Here is a 24133-nt window from a genome sequence, read left to right as displayed (position 1 = left end):
ATGCAGTGTTAAATAACTTAAAATGATACAATAGCTAATAAAACGATTTTATATATAGATGGTTCTAACGGCAATCACCGTGGATGAGCAATTATTTGAATAATTATCAACCTGCTCCTTAAATTATATGATAACTTTTACAAAGAGATCAATTACTCCCTCCGTTTTTTTGTTAAGTGTCGTTTTGAGGATGCCATTTTTTTTTAAAATAAGTGCCGCTTGTCTTGTCTATCTTTACTCTGCACTTTTTTGCGATGGCCCACATGTCCTCTCTCTCTTTCTCTGCTCTGTATGTCTGCCTCAACTCTCCACTTTTTTGCGATAGCCCACATGTCCTCTCTCTCTCTTTCTCTGCTCTATGTGTCTGCCTCAATCATCTCTCTCCACTTTTTTGTATGCCCTCACATCTCCTCTCTCTCTCTCTTTCTCTGCTTTATGTGTCTGCCTCAATCATCTCTCTCCACTTTTTTGTATGCCCACGCCTCCTCTCTCTTTTTGTTTACATTAAAAAAAGGGACAACGACTTATACATACCCAATATTTGTCAAAACGATAAATTAGTACTCAAAAGGTTTTAAAACGACAAATAGGTATCTTTCGTCATGTTTTGTTAGTGATTTTCGTTTGATAATAGTGAAAAGACTAAAATACCCTTAAAAGTTTAATTTTTAGTTTTTTATAAATTTAAAAATTTCTAAAAACCCCCTAAGTTTTGCTAATTTGACTAAATGCCCAATATATAAAATAACAAAAACACCCCCGCCACCCACAGTGCCAGATTCTGGCCACCACTGCCAGAATCTGGCCAAAAAATTGTGTTACGACACAGAATCGTCGGATCTGTGTCGTAACACACCGATCTGGCCTTTTCCGGCCTCGACGGCCAGATCAGGCATTTTCCGGCCAGATCCGAGGTGTTACGACACAGATCCGATGGGTCTGTGTCGTAACACAATTTTCCGACAAGTTCCCGGTCTCGACGGCCGTAGATCTGGCCTTTTCCGGCCAGATCAGCCACGGATCTTGTCGGAAAATGAAAGATCTACGCGTTACGACACAGATCCGATGGGTCTGTGTCGTAACGCAATTTTCCGGCCAGGTTCCGACGGCGGTGGCCTTGAATCTGGCACTGTGGGTGGCGGGGGTATATTTGTTATTTTATAAACTTTTTATATATTGGGGTATTTAGTCAAATTAGCAAACCTGGGGGTTTTTTAGAAATTTTTAAATTTATAAAAAACTAAAATATTAAACTTTTAAGGGCATTTTAGTCTTTTCACTATTATCAAATGAAAATCATTAACAGAACATGACGGAAGGTACCTATTTGTCGTTTCAAAACCTTTTAAGCACCAACTTATCGTTTCGACAAACCTTGAGTATCAATAAGTCGTTCGCCCTTAAAAAAATTAGAGTATAAAAAAGTGTGCAATTAGCCAAAGCGTCATTTATTTGGAAACGGAGGGAGTATTAAGCTTCATGTAAATAATTCTTTCCCTATCTATTCCAAATCACACATCGTCATGTAAATCGAACAAGATATGATGTTTTGTATGCATTACTTTCTTTATGTCAAATCATACTATATATATATATAATTTCTCTGTACAATACAATTGACAGCCTCTATCCTCCAATCTGGCAATCACCAGTTCTTTTAATATTATATTCATCTATAATTCATATTGCATGAAGCAGATGCAAAGTGCCCAATTCCAACAGACATGAATCACATGTGGTCACTACACTGCCCACTACACGCAAAGATTTATATAAATAAATATAATATATTAATTTTATCCCTTAAAAATTAAATTCTCTTTGACCCCATTATTCCTTAAACTTCACACTTTACACCCCTTCTTCATTATTTACTGCCTGCGCTATCTCTCTTCAACCTCGTTAGAATCTTGAGAGAAAGCAGATCACAGAGACAGAGAGATAACTTTTTTTTTTTTTTTTTTTTGTAAATTATGCTTTCACTAGAAATGCTACAATACATAATAAATCACTCAGTATAACAGGTAAGATAATTACAACAGCAAAAATTAAAACTTGGAACCTAGAAATTAAATAAAAAACAAAAAATGAGAAGCTAGCACATGAGCACTTAAATCAAAGAAATCGATCATTTTCAGCAAAAACATGAATGACTGAAAAAAAAAATTAATATCGCAAAGTTATTGCATTTTCAGATTAATAAAATGAAAATGCGCCCTTTAATTTATAGACGGTTTTACCTACAATATAAACAATTAGCCATTTTTACCCTCTTATATTCCATTTTCAGAATAATAAAATCTTTAACTATTGCATAAACAATAATCTCCGCAACCAAATCGCCTGGCCTAGGTCATGCCAATCTACACCTTATATTTAATGAGTTGTATATCTTAGAAAAGCTAAATGCAATAAAATTTAAAGAAAAATTCATGAGATACATGACATTTAAAAATAAAATCCAAAAATTAAGTAAAACGACAAATTAAAAAATTACCATAAAATGTAAAGATAAAAGCTTAATTTGCGATACGAAATTTATGCCACATTGAAAAGATCCAAGGTTTGTAAAGGTAGTGAGAATGTATAAGCTTTTCTTTCATCTTTAACTTAACAAAAAATAACGCTTTGTCTGTCATTTATAAGATGATTACAATTTACACCTCCTAAAAGTATCCATAACCTTTACCCCTCGAGAGTTTGGAAATAGCCACTTACACCCCCTAATGTCTATTTTTGCCGTTAGGATGGACAGAGAAAAGGGCAAAACCGCCACTTCACTTTAATTATTCATTGTTAAAATTGTTGTACACACGCGACTCGAACCCGAGATCTCAAAAATTAAAATTCAACACTTTGACCACTGGACAAAAGCGTGATTAACGATGCTTTACAACATTATATTATATTATATAATAAATAAATATTTAATATATTTAAGATATAAAAAAATTATGCTTTGTTTGTTTCACTTTTTGAATCATTTTTCTTTTATCTTATTTGAATTAAAGGTCGAACAACATGCACCCACCCATAGTTTGCTATAAAGACAATGTGGAACCCAAAAAGTTTGAAAACGTCAATTACCTACTTCCGTCCAAATCTGTTAGTAAAGTTAGTTTAAAAAAGGATTATATGGTAACTTATATCCAACAAAAATATAACATTCTATCCAATTTCTCTCTTTAATATTAATTTTATAAAAATATTTCTTCTCAATTTTAATTATTTTATTTTTATAATTAATTTTAATTAAAATCTTGTCTTCATCTTCTTCATCTCTCGCCAGATCCACAGGACAACCAACAGCAAAAACGACCAAAGCCCCAAAAAAACCTCACTCAAATCACCAAAAGATTCGATGCAAAAAATCCCACAGAATCACTCTCAAACACTCAAAAGAACCAAAACACGCAAGGCACAGAAGGTTTGGGACAAAACCTCAAACAAGTGATATGCCAAAACTTGGAAAATCAATCATCAATGCCAAAACCGATCAGAAATCCCCAAAAATCAAACAAAAACACACACACACACAAAAAAAAAAAAAAAACACTCCCAATTAATCTCCAACCATCAATTTCTCATCAAAAACTCCGAAAAACACCAATCAATCCCAATTCAACAAAAAACAAAAACCCTAGGAATACAATGGGCAGTGAAATGTGAGCAAACGACGATAGGGAAAATGGGGGTTTTGGGGAGGGCACACCGAAAAGACGATTGGCAGGGAGAGGAAAGGTTTTCGGTGACGGGGCTCCTGAAAAATGGGTGGGGAAGTGCGACAACTTTGCAAAAGACCCCATTTTTTTGCCCTTTTATGATAGAGATGAAGAAGATGAATACGGGAAGAGAGAGAGGAGAGAGGCTTTCGATCTGGCCATATTCCGGTGTCGGATTCTTGCCTAGTGACTGGAGGAAAAAGAGGGAGAAGGAAGGGAAGAAAGAGAAGGGAGATAATTAGAGAAAGATAAGAGAAATAGAAAGGGGAGAAGAAGAGGAAGGATAAGAGATTTGGGCAGATTTTTTTAATATTTTATTAATGCAATTTTTTTTAACTTTTTTTTTATGCACAAACCTTGAAACACAGCAAAAATGATAGAATGTCGATAATACCATTTTAGTTAACAGATTTACTAACTGATTTGGACCGAAAGTGGGTATTTATCATTTCAAAACTTTTTGGGTACCAATTTATCTTTAAAGCAAATTCTGGGTAGGTGTAAGTCGTCCCCCTTAATTAAAAAACAAAATATATATTTGTTTACTTATTAGGATTATTATACTGAAAATTAATCTTAATCAAATAAGACTTTTTCTATTGAAAATTAATCCACCCAAGACCACACCACCACCTGCCAATAACCATCGCCACCAGAACGACACACGACCAGTCGGATCTAGTGGTTTATACGCTAATTTGGACAAATTTGGTCAGAAACAGACAGATTCTAACCAAATCTGGTGGGTCATGACCAGATCCATTTGACTATTGACGACAACCAGATTTTGGTCGTTAATGACGACTAGATTATGTTCGTAGATCAGGCCGTTTCCAGCCAGATCCATGGTCAATCTAGCTAGAAAATGTCAGATCAACGCACGACAAGCTAGATCTGACCAGTTGTGCGCCGTTTTGGCGACTGTCAACTGTCGTCCGACAGTGGTGGCCGGCAAACAGCAGTGGCTTGAGTGGGTGGGGGTGTTTTTGTTAATTTTAAACTTTTATTATATGGGGTGTTTAGCTAACTTAACAAATGTAGAAGGTTAAAAATAATCTAAATATTTTCAGAAAATGTTTTCAAAAAATATACCAAACAACTTTTTAGTATTTTATCCAATTCTAATATCAAACACATTCTTAGAATCATATCCTATTTTATTTAATCTAACTCAACTAAACTTAAAATAGTTTATTAGAATAAAAATTTTCAAATAATCTACCAAACAGGGATATATATATTTACTAAACATAATTTCTACATGGTAAATTTGACAAACTTTAAAGGAAATTTAAATATACTTTAACCTAAATTTTAAATATCTAGACCTTAAAGATGCTGTCAGAAAATCATGGAGTTTATGCATGTGAAAAACTATGATAGCCGACCTAAACGAAACCAATCAACACAAAGATCAGTCGAAATGATGGTCGAGGCCCTCCTTTTATCCTACACACACGTACACTCACATAGATTCTAACATCATCTAAAAGGGCTAGTGAATATTAAACAATCACATAAATAGAGAACATGAATATAAATGAAGAACATGTACATAAATGAAGAATAAGAACATAAATGAAAACATAAATATTAAACATGTTAAAGCTGAAAAGGAGTCTATGTGCGTAAGTTCAACCTCTTGGATGTGTAATATCACCTCAAACGATGAGGATAGCGTAAGACCCAACTATTACATATAAACATAACTTAATAAACAATGAAATAAAACATAACCAAAACTTAAAGGAGCCAATATCTTTAAATGAAAATTAAAAACATAATTAAATATTTTTTTCCTATCCTATTTTGTTTTAGAGTGATGCTATGGGTACTAACGGATGGGTATTAATCTGTGTACTAACTAAAGTATAGTACCCGTACTATGTACATAATACGGGTACTATGCTTTAGTTAGTACACATATTAGTACTCATTCATTAGTACCCAAAGTATTATTGTTTGTTTTATTGTTTATATAGTTTTCGTTGAAATATAATGGTTTAGCTGTCATTCTTGAGATGACAGGTTCAACTCTCCTTACCATTTTAAAAAGATAACAATTTTTAACGGCCAAGCTATTAATAAATCATAAGTCAATTTGTAGTTGCACTGGTCAAACTTGGTCTTACATCCATTTTAACCCCAAAAATAGATGACAGGGGTGTAAGTGGTTATTTTCAAACTTTCTGGGGGCAAAAGTTTTCAAGAATACTTTCGGGGCGTATTTTAATCACCCATCATTTATATCATAGAATTATATTAAATAACAATTATTATATTTATTGAGAATCATAATGTACACTTTTTATCCAAATAAATAATTTAATGAAATAAAATATTAATAATATATATATATATAACACTTTTCATATACAACTAAAACATTACTACTTGAAATTAAAAAAAAAAAATGAATAATAATGTTGTCCACATGACATTTCATCATATGTCTCTGTATTACTTTGTTAATTAATTAAAAAACAGAAAATATTACTTTGTTATGAAGAAACTCAACAATTAGTAATTACAATAATAGGTAACATTATAACTACGATAGAAAAACTCAAACTTAGGATAAAAAAACATCACATCACAAATCGGAAAATTACAAGGAAGACAATGATTATTTTTCATCAAAAGATAATCCAGAATCACCCAATTTCTGCTTCGTTATTTTATCCAAACGCTCTATCATTTCAGGTGTAAGATAATTTTTCCAATCTCCAACCTTGCCCTTCCGATAAAATGTTTTGATATCAACACCAATATTATCATCAGCAGATTTTCCAGTCTTACTAACCTCCAAATTACTCATATTTCCGAAACTGCAAAACTCAGCAATCTCTTGAATTTTGCCTTCCTTTTCCTCCTCCAATGAGAAAGCATATCCCATGAACTCAGCAATTTTCTTCACATAAAATGGGGTGTCCTTAATCAAGTCTTCATATTTCAGGAACAATATCTTCTCCGGCTGCTCCAAGCTCGCTTTCCAGTACCCTAATAAATGGTCCCAATAAGGGCCATAGTCAGAGACTCCTTTACAGAAGAACTCAAAACACTCCTCCAAAGACATGGGTTCTTGAAGTCCTGCTCGTAGTTTGCTTGCATAGTGCCACAGAGAAACAAACGAATCCTTTGGTTCTCTGCAGATATAAACAATCTTACAACCTGAATCAATTATAGATTTCGGCATAGAAGCGTATGGCATATGGGTGGACATAAGAGGTAGAGATCCGGGCCGCTTGATTCCTTTCCTGGAAAAATCTCTCTCTAAAACGGGAACGCAAGTGTGGGGATTCTGAGTGCGCAAAGGGGTTGTGGAATTGTCAAACTGAGTTCGAGTGACAATGGAAAAGGTGAGAGCCTTAAGCCAAGTGGTGCCGCTTTTTGGAACGCTGCAAATGAAAATATCAGTTGGCTGAGCCTTGTAGTGATCTTGTGCAAAAATGGCGCCTTCTAGCAAATAAGAATAGCACCAAAAGCCTTTGTAAAAGCAAATATCCCCGTAAGCTTTCCAGCCATTTTCTCTAGGAAGAGCTGAAACTATATCTCTGCATGTTTCCAGTGTTTTGGGAGAGATTTCATCTTCTTCCTTGGAGAATTTGGAGGGAGCATTTTTGTCAGAAGGGAAGTGGGATTCCATGACTGCAACAAAAACAATCTAAAGATGCAATGTTAAGTAACTTAACATGATACAATAGTTAATAAAACGATTTTATATATATAGATGATTCTAACGACAATCACTATGTAATTTCAGCATTTAATATTATGCGTTCTCTGTATCAATTATTTTGCATGTGTAATGTGAATTCAACCATGATATTTAAAACGAATTCTTTCTCTACGCATCCAAATCACACATCGTCTTTTAAATCAAACAAGATCTGATATTTGGTATGTATTTCTTTCTTTATGTTAAATTATACTATTTTTTTTTTTTTTTAATACAATTTCTCTGTCCAAAACAATTGTCAGCCACTATCCTCCAATCTCCAGTTCTTTTAATATTTTATTTTTATATAAAATTCATATTGCATACAGCAGATGCAAATGCTGACAAAAATATTCATTGAAAGTTGCCCAATTCCAACACAGATGAATCACCTGGTCACTACAGTCTACACTACCCACCACCCAGGTCCCGCAAAGATTTGAAATTTCATATATTAATTTTATCACTTAAAAATTAAATTTTCTTCGACCACATTATTCCTTAAACTTCGCACTTTCACCCACATGCGCTATCTCTCTTCAACCTCCTTAGAATCTCAAGACAACATATCACAGAGACAAAGAGCTAATTAATTTCTTTGTAAATGACGCTTTTACTAGAGATGCTACAAAACATACTTAATAAATAACTTATTATAACAGGTAAAAAATTACAACAACATAAATTAAAACTTGGAATATTGAAAATGGAAAATTGAAAATGAGACGCTAACACATGGACAATTAAATCAAAGAAATCGATCATTTTCAGCCAAAAAACATAAATGACCGCACGAAAAAAAAAAAAAACATTAATTTCTTCATTTTCAGATTAATAAAATGAGAATGCATCCTTTAATTTATATATGGTTCTACCTACAGTATAACTAATTAACCATTTTTACCTTATATTCAATTATCAGAAAAATAAAATCTTTTAGTAGTGCATAATAAATAATCTCCACCACCAAATCGTCTGGCCTAAGCCGTGCTGGCCGCCAATAATCTAAACCTCATATTTAATGAGTTGCATATCTTAGAAAAGCTAAATACAATAAAATTTAGAAAAATTCATGAGATACATGACATGTAAAAGAAAATTCAAAAATTAAGTAAAACAACAAATTAAAAAATTACCATAAAATTTAGAGATCCAAGGTTTGTAAAGGTATGAGAATGTCCTCTTATAATGTGCTAATTAACTTTATATAAGCTTTTCTTTCATCTTTTCCTTAACAAAATATAACACTTTGTCTGTCATTTATAAGGTGATTGACAAGTTACACCTCCTAAAAGTATCCATAAAGACTCTTTACCACTTGAGAGTTTGAAAATAGCCACTTACACCCCCTAATGTCTATTTTTGCCATTAACATGGACGGAGAAAAGGGTAAACCTGCCGCTTCACTTTAATTATTCATTCACAAAATTGTTATGAGTAAAACTTTCACTCTATTATTTTTTGTCACATAAATTTGTGAAATAAAATTTATATAAAAAGGTTATGGGTGTAGTATTATTGAATTCTTATACATACCACTCAAACCCGTGATCTCAAAACTTAAAAATCAACACTTTGACCACTTGACTAAAAGCATCAATGCAAATGCTTTAAAACATTATATTATATAATAAATACAATAAAATATGAAAAATATATATTTAATATATGTAAGATTCCTACAAAAATATTTTATTAAAAGTAATAGTAAATAATTTTTTTTTTTTACAGAAATTAAATAATATTACAAAACTATATATTTCTAAACATAATTTTTACGTGGTAAATTTAACACACTTTAAAAGAAATTTAAATATACTTTTACCTAAATTTTAAATATCTAACATAATACAGTTTTTGTTGAAACAATTTCAATTTAATTTCGTTAGCACAGTAGTTTAGCACTTTAGCTATTTTCAAACTTTCTGGGGGCAAAGGTTTTCATGGATACTTGCAGGACGTATATTTCAGTCACCCGTCATTTTTATGATAGAATTATATTAAATAACAATTATTATATTTATTGAGAATCGAAATGTACATTTTTCGTCCAAATCAATTTAATGAGTTTTATCGTTTCTCATGAAATTATATATATATAACTAAGACATTGCTACTTGAAATTAAAAAAAAAAAAAAAATGCATAATAATGTCGTCCACATGACACTTCATCATGTATCTCTATTTTTTTTTCTTTATTTTTCATATATAAATTTGTTATATTAATAATCCATTAATGATAGTGTTTCTTTTGTAAGTTTCTGCCACATCCGAATGGTTAATTAATTAAAAAACATAAAATATTAGTTTATTAATAAGAAATTAAACTCAACAATCAGTAATCACAATAATAGGTAACATTATAACTACAATAGAAAAACTCAAACTTCTAATAAAACATCACATATCGCAAAATTACAAAGATGACAATAATTATTTTTCATCAAAAGATAATCCAGAACCACCTAATTTCTGTTCCGTTATTTTATCTAAACGCTCTACCATTTTAGGTATAAGATAATTTTTCCAATCTCCAATCTTGCCCTTCCGATATAATGTTCTGAAATCTACAACAATATTATCATCAGCACATTTTCCAGTCATACTAACCTCCAAATTACTCATATTTCCAAAACTGCAAAACTCAACAATATCTTGAATTTTGCCTTCTTTTTCTTCCTCCAGTGAGAAAGGATATCCCATGAACTCTGCCATTTTCTTCACATAAAAGGCTGTATCTTTAATCAAGTCTTCATATTTCAGGAACAATATCCTCTCCGGTTGCTCCAAGCTCGCTTTCCAGTACCCTAATAAATGGTCCCAATAAGGGCCATAGTCAGAGACTCCTTTACAGAAGAACTCAAAACACTCCTCCAAAGACATGGGTTCTTGAAGTCCTAGTTTTATCTTACTTGCATAGTGCCAAAGCGAAACAAACGAATCCTTTGGTTCCCTGAAGATATAAACAATCTTACAACCTGAATCAATTACAGATTTCGGCAAAGAAGTGTACGGCAAATGGGTGGACATAAGAGGTAGAGATCCGGACCGTGGCTTGATTCCTTCCCTGGAAAAATCTCTCTCTAAAAAGGGAACGCAAGCGTGGGGATTCTAAGTGTGCAAAGGGGTAGTAGATTTGTCAAACTGAGTTCGAGTGACAATGGTAAAGGTGAGAGACTTAAGCCAAGTGGTGCCGCTTTTTGGAACGCTGCAGATGAAAATATCAGTACGCTGAGCCTTGTAGTGATCTTGAGCAAAGATGGCGCCCTCTAGAAAATAAGAATAGCACCAAAAGGCTTGGTGAAAGCAAATATCCCGCTAAGCTTTCCAGCCATTTTCTCTAGGAAGCGTTGAAACTATACCTCTGCTGGTCTTCTTTCGAGGTTCCATGGGGAAGTGGAGATTCCATGACTGCAACAGAAAGTTAACATTAATTTCCCAGAGTTGACTCAAGTGAAGAAGAAGAGCCGTAGAAAGGAATATCTGTTTCCGCGGTTCTTTCTTTTTTTAAATTTTATTTATTTTTCAGTCATTGTACCTAAAAGTTTATGCTATAAGTGAGAGTCAATATTGACCAAATATGGAATGCCTTTATTATTCATTTCCCTTTTTCTCTGCTGGCTGAGATTAGACTTGGTAAAAAGATACCCGTACCTGCGGGTCAACGAGTACTCGCATCAAACGGGCAGGTACAAGTACTCCTAAAATTTACTCGTGAAAATTTTACCCTTACCCGGCTCACCCGTGCAAAATGCAAGTGGGTCAGGTAATGCCCGCGGATATTGGCATTTTGTTTAAAAAAATCATTAAAAAATTAAAACCCTAAAATCATTTTCCCAATCTCTCTCACACACGGACCGATGCCACATTTCTCTCAATCAGACAACGAAGAATTGGAAGGGTGAAGATGGAAGGGTGAAGACTGGAGAAGAAGAAGAAATATGAAAAAGTGGAGAGGGAGAAAAAGAGGCAGAAGAATTGGAGAGAGGGAGAAGAAGAAGACGAACTGAAGAAGAAAAAATATGCAAAAATGGGGAGGGAGAAAAAGACAAGAAGAATTGGAGAGAGAGAGCAGATGAAGACAAAGAAGAAAGGGAAATAAATGGGACAAAAAACTTAAAATAAAAAATTGGAGAGGAAAATTTTTTAAAAGTAAAATAAACAGGTGACCCGTGGGTCATGCCTTTTCCTACCTGTGAAATTTGTTTACTCGTGCCCGTTGTGTTATTATCTTGAATTGCCTCTCTTTGTCCTCTCTCTGTCTTTATCTAGATTCCTTACATGGTATCAGAGTTCAGCTAAAAGCTTATTCTTGCCCATCAACTCAGCTTCTTTCTCTTTGTCCCCACAAATAATCAAAAAAACCCCATTACCCTTCAGTATGGAAATCAACCCAAATACAACTATAAAAAACCCAAAAGGCCCAATTAATACAAATAGCCCAATCACCACAGACAATCCACACTGCTCCAGCCCAAACATTCAATCTATGCTTGCTACAACCCACACAACTCAAACCAGGCCTGACCCAGTCCATTATCCATATGGAATGCCGAGTTACAACCTAGATTCTTTTATGTACCCATTCAAGGCCCGACCCAACCTTTTTTGGAATACTGGGTTACGACCTAGATTCCTCTCCTACATTGGGTTTGGATCCAAATCCCTACCCATATCCCTTTTGAATTGTTCTAGCCACCGAGAACAATTGCCCTGAACCAAGCGAAGTTCTCTTCTCACCAGTCTACGATGGGCCTGAATTAGTCCTCATCAAACAAACCCTAACGGGATTAGACAACTATGCCTCCTGGTCTCGCAATTTTCGATGAGCCCTCATCAGCTAAGACAAAGATCCATTTCTCGATGGGTCTTTTCAACCACTACAGTAACCTTGTCTTCAACACCATTGGAATCGTTGTAATATGTTGGTCTGATCATGGATCAACAATTGTCTTTTGTCAAAGTTCGCGATTGGGCTCCCACCGACAGAAATGGCCGTCGAGATCTGGGCTAACATCAACGAGAAGTATGCATATAGAAAGCTAGATCTCGCCAAAACCTTCACTCTCCGGCAGCGCCTCATCGAACTCAAGCAAGGGAATAACTCGGTCACCACTTATTTTAATCAACTCTACCGTTTAGAGCGAGTTAGACATTGTCAAAGAAACTCTTAAGGGACCATCGAAAATGCTCAATCAGTACCACAGAATGCAAGATCGTGACCGATTGTCGCATTTTTTGCTCAGATTAAATGATGGTTTTCTTTCTTTCAAGACACAAGTACTGGCCATGTTAGTAAAGATGGAAATCAATCCCAACTTAGTTTAAGTAGGGATGTTAGTAAAGAAGTGTATAAATTGCCATTAGTGTGCTAACTGTTAACTGTGAACTTTAACAATTAGTTGTTGTTCATTTTTTCACTCTTCACTTTACTCTTTTGTATAAAAGCTATTGTACTATACTGATTTCATTAACAATCAATATAACAACTTTTCATTCCAAAACTTTCTCTCTTTTTTGCTGTTCTATTCGATCCCCTTTCATGGTATCAGAGTCATTGACAAACGTCGAAAATGGCCAATATTCGTTCATCTTCTTTAATTTCGAACACATTAGAGAACAATCCAAGCCACAAAATCAGCTCGAACTCCATCAATTTCTCAAACTCTCACTCAATGTCTTCATCTGCTCTTCCACTCATCTCTCCCAAATTGACAAGGGATAACCATCGCTTTTGGAAGTCTCAAGTCCTGTTTGCAGTTGGATCACATGATCTTGAAGATCATCTTACGGGATTAGCTCCATGTCCAGCTTAATTTTTTAAAGTCTAGTTTGAAGATACAACCACAAATTCGATTATGATAACGAAACCTAATCCAGAATACACTCTCTGAAAGAAGTTTGACAAAAACCTTACACATCAAAAGTTTACTTCATAATACTAAAAAGGAAAACCTTATTATTCATGATTAGTTTGTAAAAATGAAAGGCTTTGCTGAGAGCTTATCAGCTAGTAGAGTCACAGTGACTGATGAAGAGTTGTTGAATCATATTCTTGATGGACTTGAGTCTGAATTTGACACTTTTGTAGTAAACATTTCCACTCGTTTATAGTCAAAATTGGAGCTTACTTCAATTCAAAAGGCAAAAATCATATTACAAAAGTTTGAACTTAGAATAGAAAGAGCAAACTCAGCAATAAACTCAATTGTACCCTCTGAATTTCATGGAGGATCAACTAATGTGGCCAATCTTTCTTCTAATTTGATGAATAAGAAGTCACAACTTGACCAGTCACAATTTGGTGGTGGACAGTCTCAGTTCAGTTCTTTACAAGCTCCTGTATTTTAAACTCACAATTTTACTCCTCCAAGTTCTATTCCAAATTCTGCCATTGGTTAGAATCAACTCTTCAGTGCTACACCACAAAGCCAATTTTACTCCCCATAAGTCAAGGTAGGGGTCGAGGAGGAGGTAGAGGCAAATTCATTTGCCAAGTATGTGGCAAAACTGGACATCTCGCCTTAAAGTGCTACCACTGATTTGACTTTAATTACATTGGGAATAATGCCTTCATCAGAAACAATTTTGCCTCTAACTATCTTGGACCACCAGAACAATTTCAAGAACCACCACCGTATTACTCTCCACATGTTCCACAACTTTCCAATTACTATACTCTAAGCTCTCAGCCACATTTACAATCTGGTTTCACATCTCCAATCTACTCCAATTCTAGTTCACAAAATTCAAGGCAAACAACTGTTTCTTCCCAAGAAAATCTCATTTTTGTTTTGCCTTATTTTCAATCAGGATCTCATATGCAAAATCAAGCATTTGTAACTCAAGCACAGTCTCAGAATTCTCAAAATTCCTATACTCCTGCTACGAACTACATTGTTGCACCCTCCTCTGTCCAAAATGCCTCTTGATACATGGATTTTGGTGCCACAGACCATGTCACTTAAGATTTATCTCAGCTGACAATGAACTCCACCTACACAGGCAGTGAACATCTTCAGGTTGGAAATGGTGAGTTGCTTCCTATATCACATACTATTTTTGCATCTTTACCATGTCATTCTAGGCCACTTTATCTAAAAAATTTCTTGTGTGTGCCTAATATTACTAAAAACCTATTGAGTATATCTAAATTTACTAAAAACAACAATGTTATTGTTGAATTTTTTGCTGATCATTGTATGGTGAAGGACAAGCATTCCAAAGTTGTGCTTCTTCAAGGCAAGCTTAAAATTGGTCTGTACCAACTTCAAGTCCCTTCACTTGCATCAAATTCCATCTCTACCATACATGCTACTTGTCTATCTTCTAGCTCTACAGTTGACTCTGCAGCTCCTATGTCAAGTCTCTCCAATACAAGTGTTAATGTATTGTCTGGTTCTATCGATAACAATGTCAATGTATCTCTGTCCAATAATTCTTTGTTGTCAAATAAGTCTTGTGTTTCTGCACATGTTGGTTCTACTTTCAGTTTTGTAAATCTTGTTATTTCTTATACATATGCAAATGATATAATTAATAAGTCTTGTGTCTCTGCACATGATGGTTCCAGTTTATGTTTTGTAATTCCTATTAGTTCTTGTACTGATGCAAATGCTATAGTTAATAAGTCTTGTGTCTCTGCACATGATGGTTTCAGTTTAAGTTTTGTAATTCCTGTTAATTCTTGTACTGATGCAAATGCTATAGTTAATCAAATGAGTACTTTTCAGTCATTTCCAGTAGAGAAAACTAGTGCAATGCTATGGCATCAAAGATTAGGCCACCCAAATGCCACTGTTCTTTCAAAAAATTTAAGTTCATTTCATCAAAATCAACCTGTTACATCTTATCTATCCTTTTGTAAAGCCTACCAATTTGGCAAACTTCACCAATCTGCTTTTCCAAGATCCCATTCCAAAGCATCTAATCTCTTAGACTTAGTTTACTCTGATATTTGGGAACCATCTCCTACAACCTCACCCGAAGGATTTCGCTATTATATTCAGTTGCTTGGACTTTCTCCCTTCTTGGAACTTGCTTGGGCCGAATTTCCTCCATTGCATTCCACAATCCAAGTGTTTTAGGACTTGGAATGAAACTCTTTGATTCAACCGAATTAGCAAGTGTTTTAGGACTTGTAATTCCTTGTCCACTCATGTTTACAAGTGTTTTAGGACTTGTAAACGTATCATACTCCCCGGGTTGAGAAGGATTTGCCCTCAAATCCAAATCGTCCTCCAAGAATGGGCTTAGATCCCCCACATTAAAGGTGGCCGAGACTCCCCCATACTCACTAGGCAACTCCACTTTATAAGCATTATCATTTACCCTCTCAACAATCTCAAAACGTCCATCAGCCCTAGGAGCTAATTTACTCTTTCTCTTACTTAGAAACCTCTCCTTTCTCAAGTGAATCCAAACTAAATCCCCTGGTTGGAAAAGCTTAGGCTTTCTATGCTTGTTTGCCTTATTCTTGATCTTTTCATTTGATTTTTCTATTTGAGCTCTCACGGTTTCATGGAGTTTCTTCATTTGCTTCAACTTCTCATTAGCATTCACACTTGGCTCAAAATCAAGGGGTAGGGAAGTGAGATCAAAAGGGATAAGTGGGTTTACTCCATACAACACCTCACAAGAAGTGTGACCCACAGTAGAACTAGGACTCCTATTGTAGGTAAATTTAGTATATGCCAATTGCAAATCCCAATCCTTTAAATGCTTACTCACTAAACTCCTTAGGACATTACCCAACACCTTATTCACCACTTCGGTTTGACCATCGGTTTGAGGGTGGTTTGAGGTGCTAAACATTAATTTTGTCCCTAATCTACCCCATAAACTTCTCCAAAAATGACTCAAGAATTTTGTATCCCTATCTGAGACAATGGTCCTCGGAATGCCATGAAGTCTCACCACTTCTTTAAAGAACAATTCGACAATTTTGGATGCATCATGTGTGGTATGACATGATATGAAATGGGCCATTTTTGAGAACCTATCAACCACTACCATGATAGAATCTTTTCCTCTTTGGGTCCTAGGCAATGCAACCACAAAATCCATGCTAAGGTCCTCCCAAGGGTGCTCCGCTATGGGTAAGGGTAGGTATGGTCTGACCTTGAATTGACTCTTAGCTCTTTGACATGATCCACACCTTCTAATGAGAGCTTGAACATACCCTAACATTTTAGGCCAATAAAAATATTCTTTGATGGTTTCTAAAGTCTTAGTAACCCTAAAATGGCCTGCCAACCCACCATTATGTGCTTCCTTCATAATTAGTTCCCTAAAACTACACTTAGGTACATATAATCTTCTACCCTTGAACAAGTACCCATCATGCATAATATAATTTTCAAAACCAGGTTTCCCACATTTAGTTATGCATGTTTTCATCTCCAAATCTTCCTCATAACACAACTTCATTAATTCAAAACCTAGAACTCTAGAATCAAGTAAAGAGAGTAAGGCATACCTTCTAGAGAGTGCATCGGCTACAACATTGTGTGCTCCTTGCTTGTAATTGAGCACAAACGAAAAGGATTAGATGAACTCAACCCATTCAGCATGTCTTGTGTTGAGTTTGCGCTGCCCATTGATGAACCTCAAAGCTTGGTGGTCCGAATGGAGAACAAATTTTTTCGGCCGAAGGTAGTGACTCCAATGGTCAAGTGCTCTCACTATAGCATAAAACTCCTTATCATAAGTGCTATATTTCCTCCTTGAATCACTAACCTTCTCACTAAAGTATGCTATTGGTCTCTTGGATTGATTCAAAACTGCCCCAATGCCAACAACACTTGCATCGCACTCTACTTCAAACACTTGGTTGAAATCCGGTAGGGCAAGGATGGGAGCTTCACAAACTTCTTCTTAATCAAATTAAAAGCATCATTTGCTGCCTTAGTCCACTCAAAAGATCCCTTCTTCAAACATTCAGTTATGGGAGCCATAATGGAACTAAAATTAGGGACAAACCTATGGTAGAAAGAGGCTAAACCATGAAAACTCCTAACCTCCGTAATTGAACCAAGTTTAGGCCAACTATGAATGGATTCTACCTTGGATTGATCTACCTTAATTCCTTCTCCCGAAACTACATAACCCAAGAACACCAATTACCTCATAAATAGCTCACATTTTTCAAGCTTAGCATACAACTTTTTTTGCCTTAACAATTCAAGCACTAAGCTAAGGTGTTCTACATGACTATCCTCACAAGTACGATATATCAATATATCATCAAAATATACAACCACAAATTTTCCAATGAAAGGCTTGAGTACCTCATTCATTAACCTCATGAAGGTACTTGGTGCATTGGAAAGGCCAAAAGGCATCACCATCCATTCATACAATCCTCCCTTGGTCTTAAATGCTGTTTTCCATTCATCTCCCTCTCTCATTCTAATCTGATGGTAACCACTTCTTAGATCAATTTTTGAGAAGATGGTTGCACCATGAAGCTCATCCAACATGTCATCCAACCGTTGTATGGGATACCTATATTTGATAGTTATTTGATTGATGGCCCAACTATCAATACACATCTGGTAAGTGTCATCCTTCTTGGGCACAAGCAAGGCTGGAACTGAACAAGGGCTCATGCTCTCCCTCACAAATCCCATGGAAATCAACTCCTCAACTTGTCTTTGAAGCTCTCTTGATTCTTTGGGATTGCACCTATATGCTGGCCTATTGGGAAGAGGGGCACCAGGATCCAAATCAATATGATGTTCTATTCTCCTAAGTGGTGGCAAACCCCTTGGTAACTCACTAGGAAAAACATCCGCAAATTCATCCAAGAGATAGTGAACTTTCAGGTGAAATTCAGGTTGCTCTCTCTCTTGGTTTGTCTCGGCTATAAGGAGGGCAATGAGAGGTTTGTGTTTTTGGAAGGCTCTTTCTAATTGGGTGTTGTTTAGGAAAAGGGTTTTACAGGTTGGTGTCTTGGATGGTGTTTGGGAAAGTGTTTGGGAAGTTGTTTGTGTGGGAGCTTGGATAATGGCTTGGGTGGGGGCTAAGGGTGCGAGGGTAATGGTCTTCTTGTTGAGCTTGAATGAGTATGTATTCTTGCGGCCATCATGGATCACTTCTCTATCATATTGCCATGGTCTTCCAAGTAAAAGATTGCAAGCATCCATGGGAATGACGTCACAAAGTACCCCATCTGAATAGCTCTTCCCAATGGAGAATGGTACCACTACTTGCTTGACTACTTGTATGGTGTCTCCATTGCTCAATCATTGTAGCTTGTATGGGTGAGAATGATCCACAACCAGCAGCCTCAATTTCTCCACAAGTTTGGTGGAAGCAACATTGGTACAACTCCCACTATCANACATGATTCATTTCTCAATCTCATCATGTTCATCACATAAAGCATTAAAACTCAAAGCAAACACACAATCAAAGCATAATCATATGAACATAAAATAATCAATCACTTAACCCATTAAAATCCGAATTACAATCAAAACCCTAACCCAAAATGGGTTAGTTCATAGCTAAATCAACACTACAAATAAGAAAAACGATAATGTTCAAGTTTAACATAATGAAAAGTAAGAGAAAGGACAAGAAATCTCCCCAAATGATGAATCCCCTGGTTCAAAATCGAATCTTCCCCCTTCTAATCTGTAAATCGCTCAAAAATTAATCAAAGAAAATGTAAAAGCTGCAAACCCTACTTCCTGGACGACCCTGGACAAAAAGGCTAAGTCTTTCTTTTATACCTCGCCCAATTTCCCCAGAAAAACACGCACAAAGTAAAACTGTGCGTTTTGAAAAAATGGAATTTACGACCGTCGCCGTGGCGAAGAAGAAATTTTGCCATGGCGCAGAGAGAAGCAAACATGTTTCGTGAATGGTGTACTTCGCCACAGCGAAGCTTCCTGAAAAGTTTTGAAATTACAGAACTGCCACTCTGCTTGCATCTTCACTTGATTCTTCGATCCTCGGTGCTCTCCCTTGGGAACAAGCTTCATAGTGCTTTATCCTGCTTCAGAACTCTCCCAACTTTTGAGATCCGCTTACTTCTGAGTCCAAAATTTCCAATTTTGTCCTTATTTGCTCAAAATGTCCATTTTAACCTGAAACACAAAGTGTAAAGAATTAAGCAACAATTCAGGTCAAAATGAACTAGAAAGTACCTAAAATCCGACTAAAAAGTCTAATGAAAACAGTATAATCCACGGATTATCAATACAACCACAAATTTTCCAATGGAAGGCTTGAGTACCTCATTCATTAACCTCATGAAGGTGTTTGGTGCATTGGAAAGGCCAAAAGGCATTACCATCCATTCATACAATCCTCCCTTGGTCTTGAATGTCGTTTTCTATTCATCTCCCGCTCTCATTCTAATCTGATGGTAGCCATTTCTTAGATCAATTTTTGAGAAGATGGTTGCACCATGAAGCTCATCCAACATGTCATCCAACTATGGTATGGGATACCTATATTTGATAGTTATCCGATTGATGGCCTGACTATCAATACACATCCGGTAAGTGCCATCCTTCTTAGGCACAAGCAAGGCTAGAACTGAACAAGGGCTCATGCTCTCCCTCACAAATCCCATGGAAATCAACTCCTTGACTTGTCTTTGAAGCTCTCTTGATTCTTTGGGATTGCACCTATATGCCGGCCTATTAGGAAGAGGGGCATCGGGATCCAAATCAATATAGTGTTCTATTCCCCTAAGTGGTGGCAAACCCCTTGGTAACTCACTAGGAAAAACATCCGCAAATTCATCCAAGAGATGTTGAACCTTCGGGTGAAATTTAAGTTGCTCTCTCTCTTAGTTTGCCTCGGCTATAAGGAGGGCAATGAGAGGTTTGTGTTTTAGGAAGGCTTTCTCTAATTGGGTGCTGTTTAGGAAAAGGGTTTTATGGGTTGGTGCCTTGGATGGTGTTTGGGAAAGTGTTTGGGAAGTTGTTTGTGTGGGAGCTTGGACAATGGCTTGGGTGGGGGCTAAGGGTGCAAGGGTAATGGTCTTCTTGTTGAGCTTGAATGAGTATGTATTCTTACGGCCATCATGGATCACTTCTCTATCATATTGCCATGGTCTTCCAAGTAAAAGATTGCAAGCATCCATGGGAATGATGTCACAAAGTACCTAATCTGAATAGCTCTTCCCAATGGAGAATGGTACCACTACTTGTTTGACTACTTGTATGGTGTCTCCATTGCTCAACCATTGTAACTTGTATGGGTGAGAATGATCCACAACCAACAACCCCAATTTCTCCACAAGTTTGGTGGAAGCAACATTGGTACAACTCCCACTATCAATGATCATTGAACAAACTTTCCCCTTGATAATGCACCTTGTATGGAACAAGTTTTCCCTTTGGTTCTCTTGAGGGTTTACTTGAGTATGCAGCAACTTCTTAAGCATAAGCATCTCTCCACTATCAGCTTCCTCAATAACCTCATTCTCACTCTCATCTACTTCCTCTTCTTCACTAGAATCCCTTTAACAAGCATCATCAATCTCATTTATCTCTCTAAGAGTCATAACTCTTCTGTTTGGACAGTTTGCTTGGAAGTGTCCATAATCTTGACACTTGAAACACTTTTTGTTCTTCAAATCAGGCCGTGGAGCATCATTCTTCACAAAACCTGTTTTCTCCTTTGGTGCTTCATTGGCTTTGTTCTTATCATAAGTCGTAGGTGCCATATACGGTTTGGTGTAGGAAGGTGAACCCTTTTGGTAGTTACTTTCCTTAAAGAGTTTCTTGGGGGCCAAGGACTTCATGCTCTTCAATTACTTTTCAATCCTTGTGGACAGCTTGCAAACATCCCCAAAGAAATGGTAAGTTTGCAACTCAAGCTTGTATGCAATGTCCTTACTCAAGCCACCAATGAACTTTGCAATTGTATGCTCTTTCTCTTCAGGAATATCACTTCTCAGCATTAACCCTTCAAACTCTCGAATATACTCTTCAAATTTTCTATCTCCTTGCTTCAAATTATGGAGCTTAAGATAAAGGTCTTGTTTGTGATTATCGGGCAAGAACCTTTTCTTCAACACTCTTTTCAATTTCTCCCATGACCTGATTCTAGTCTTCCCTTCTCTTTCTCTCTTCTTTCTTGTATTTTCCCACCACAAGGAGGCATACTCCTTGAACTTTAATATGGCTACCTTACACTTCTTTTCATCATTGTAGCCCTTAAATTCAAATACCCGCTCAATCTCATGCAACCAATCAATGAAGTCATTTGGGTCAAGACTTCCATTGAATTCGGGTAAGTCTACTTTAAAACCCCTATCATCATCAAACCTTCTCCTCCTAGGCACTTCGGATTCACTAGATGAATCATTACTATCTCCTAGGTTTTCCATATACAATGGTGTCCTAAGGATGGTTCGTTGGTGGTAGTGTGGACGACCACCCCGTGGAGGTCGTTGTAGGGTTTCCTCAAATGTGGGTTTGGGTTGTGAAAGGTTGGCAACGTCCTTCGACATGTTAACCATCAATTCCTCATGCCGGACATATTTCTTTTTACTTCATAAAGTTCTTCTTGAATTTTTTTGTTGGCACTCTCCCATGGTGTTGGGGGTAGAATTGGAGAGGAAGGGAACTTGTTTGCCATGAGAATTGGGGAAATTTAGCTAGTGTGAACAGTAACTCTGGATGAACAATAACTTTTTGAATGTTAAAGAAAATGAAAAATGGGAGGGAAAGGTCAAGTGCATGAGTTTTGGTGATTTTGGTTTAAGTGAATAGTGTTCTATGAATAGTATTCTGTGATTAGGCTAAGGAATGGTGTTTATGGAGATGGGATTAGGTTAATTTAATTGTGTTTAGGGTTTGGTTAAGGGTTAAAGTTGGTTTGGTTGGGAAGGAATGGGTTTAGTTGACTTTGGAGGGAATTGGTTAGGGTTTGGGTGAGGTGGCAATGGATTTGGTTAGAAAGGAACAAGGTGTAAGGGATTTGGTTGGGGAATAGTGTTTGATGAAAGAGAAAGAACACTTAAGCTAGAGCACTCCAAATCCGGCAATTTCAACTCCAAAATTCCGGCCAACTACATTCAATCAACCCTAAATCAATCCTACGCCACTTCACAACTTAAGCTCTAATACCAAATGATCCCATTCCAACCAATTTGCAACAACAAAACACAACAAAATATGCCCTAAATAGCTTAAATTCGGCCAAATACACTAGAGGATCAATGTCACACTTACTTGCAATTTTGGGTTAAGACAAGTAGAAAACACTTCAAGCATAAAGGAATTCTCCACCAACTTGAATTGATTCACCACCAAATCCCCTTGCCAAGACTTGGATAAAGAATACACAACAAGAACACAAAGTTCTCTCAATGGTTAAACCAAATTTTTGATATTTCAAAAAAACTAAGTATTACAAAGGAGAATAGTTGCCTTTATATAGGCAATTACAAGGCTAACTAGGCAATCCACAAATACAATACAAGAAATAAAATTAACAAATATTACACAAATAATTACAAGCCATTCATTCAAAAAAACAAGACCATACCTATTTAATGCAAAAGGGACATGATTCCCTAATTCTAGGATCCATGTCTTTAACCACCCCATTAGTTGAAAAAGCTCACTTTATTAGCTCAAAGCTTGATCAATGATCCTAATCAAGTCTACTAATAAGGGTGTAAGAGTTTGGGCCTTGAGGATCTTGCAAATGGATCCAATAAGGGTTCATGTGGGCTTTCCTTTTTTGGAATGAGACTTGGGCCGAATGGGTTCACTTCAACACTTGGGCTTCTCTCTTGGTGGGTTTGAGCTTCCTTTGTTGGGCTTGGACTTGGAATGGTTTGGGCCGAAATGCTTGGGCTCTCTCCCTCCTTGGAACTTGCTTGGGCCGAATTTCCTCCATCGCTTTCCACATTCCACAATCCAAGTGTTTTAGGACTTGGAATGAAACTCTTTGATTCAACCGAATTTGCAAGTGTTTTAGGACATGTAATTCCTTGTCCACTCATGTTTACAAGTGTTTTAGGACTTGTAAACGTATCATAAACTTTAGGGGTGGAGTGGATATCTTCCTTTTCTATATATATAGAAAGGTTGAATAGATTTTAATTAATTCACTGATTCAGCTGTGGAGTGAAAACGTTCGAGAGAATTTTTTCTTCTCTTCTCTTTTTCACTTCATCCTTCCAAACCTTGAATCCTTAAAGCCAAGGATTGGTTTTAGCAAAATCAATCTCAGGTCTCTATTGTACCATCTTTGTGTGGACGACGTGAGTTCGATTCTACACTTGGATTGGTGGCGACATTGCATTCAGAGATATTGACGGAGCCTCCAAACGATGGTATGATCTGATCCTTGCTTGGATTTGTGTTATTTCAATTTTAGCATGTAAAATATATATATATCAGACCCTGATCTTGGCAAAATTAGAGTAATCGATGAGCGAAAAATTTTGTTTTTTCATTGCCATCGTTCATCAATCTACTTACAATGGTATCAGAGCCTAGGGTTTTGATTATCTATTTTTTAATTAAATTGAATTGATTGATTTCCTATGTTGATTACTAGAATTGCATGTTTAGGTTTTTCAATCTATTCAATAGTGTTAAATTGCTTAAATTGATTAATGTACTGAATTTGTTAAGGAATTTGTATTGGATTCATTTTGTGATTAACGCACGTATGAACAATGTTCTGGAATTGCGATTTACGCTGTGGCAC

General features: G+C 36.2%; 1 protein-coding gene across 1 annotated transcript; it reads right to left on the bottom strand.

Annotated features, from left to right (window-relative positions):
• Nucleotides 1–6348: 6348 nt before the first annotated feature.
• LOC116134608 (flavonol sulfotransferase-like) lies at nucleotides 6349–7368 on the bottom strand. The gene has a single exon (XM_031420291.1). The coding sequence runs from the start codon at nucleotides 7366–7368 to the stop codon at nucleotides 6349–6351; it is 1020 nt and encodes a 339-aa protein (XP_031276151.1).
• Nucleotides 7369–24133: the final 16765 nt, after the last annotated feature.

This window comes from Pistacia vera, unplaced genomic scaffold, assembly GCF_008641045.1.
Source record: "Pistacia vera cultivar Batoury unplaced genomic scaffold, PisVer_v2 Contig29, whole genome shotgun sequence".
In the NCBI taxonomy this organism is placed as follows: Eukaryota; Viridiplantae; Streptophyta; class Magnoliopsida; order Sapindales; family Anacardiaceae; genus Pistacia; species Pistacia vera.
This window is presented reverse-complemented; position numbering and strand designations above follow the sequence as displayed.

Excerpts from the sequence above, each read along its gene's own strand:
- LOC116134608 (XM_031420291.1), bottom strand. The coding sequence starts at position 7,368 with ATGGAATCCCACTTCCCTTCTGACAAAAATGCTCCCTCCAAATTCTCC.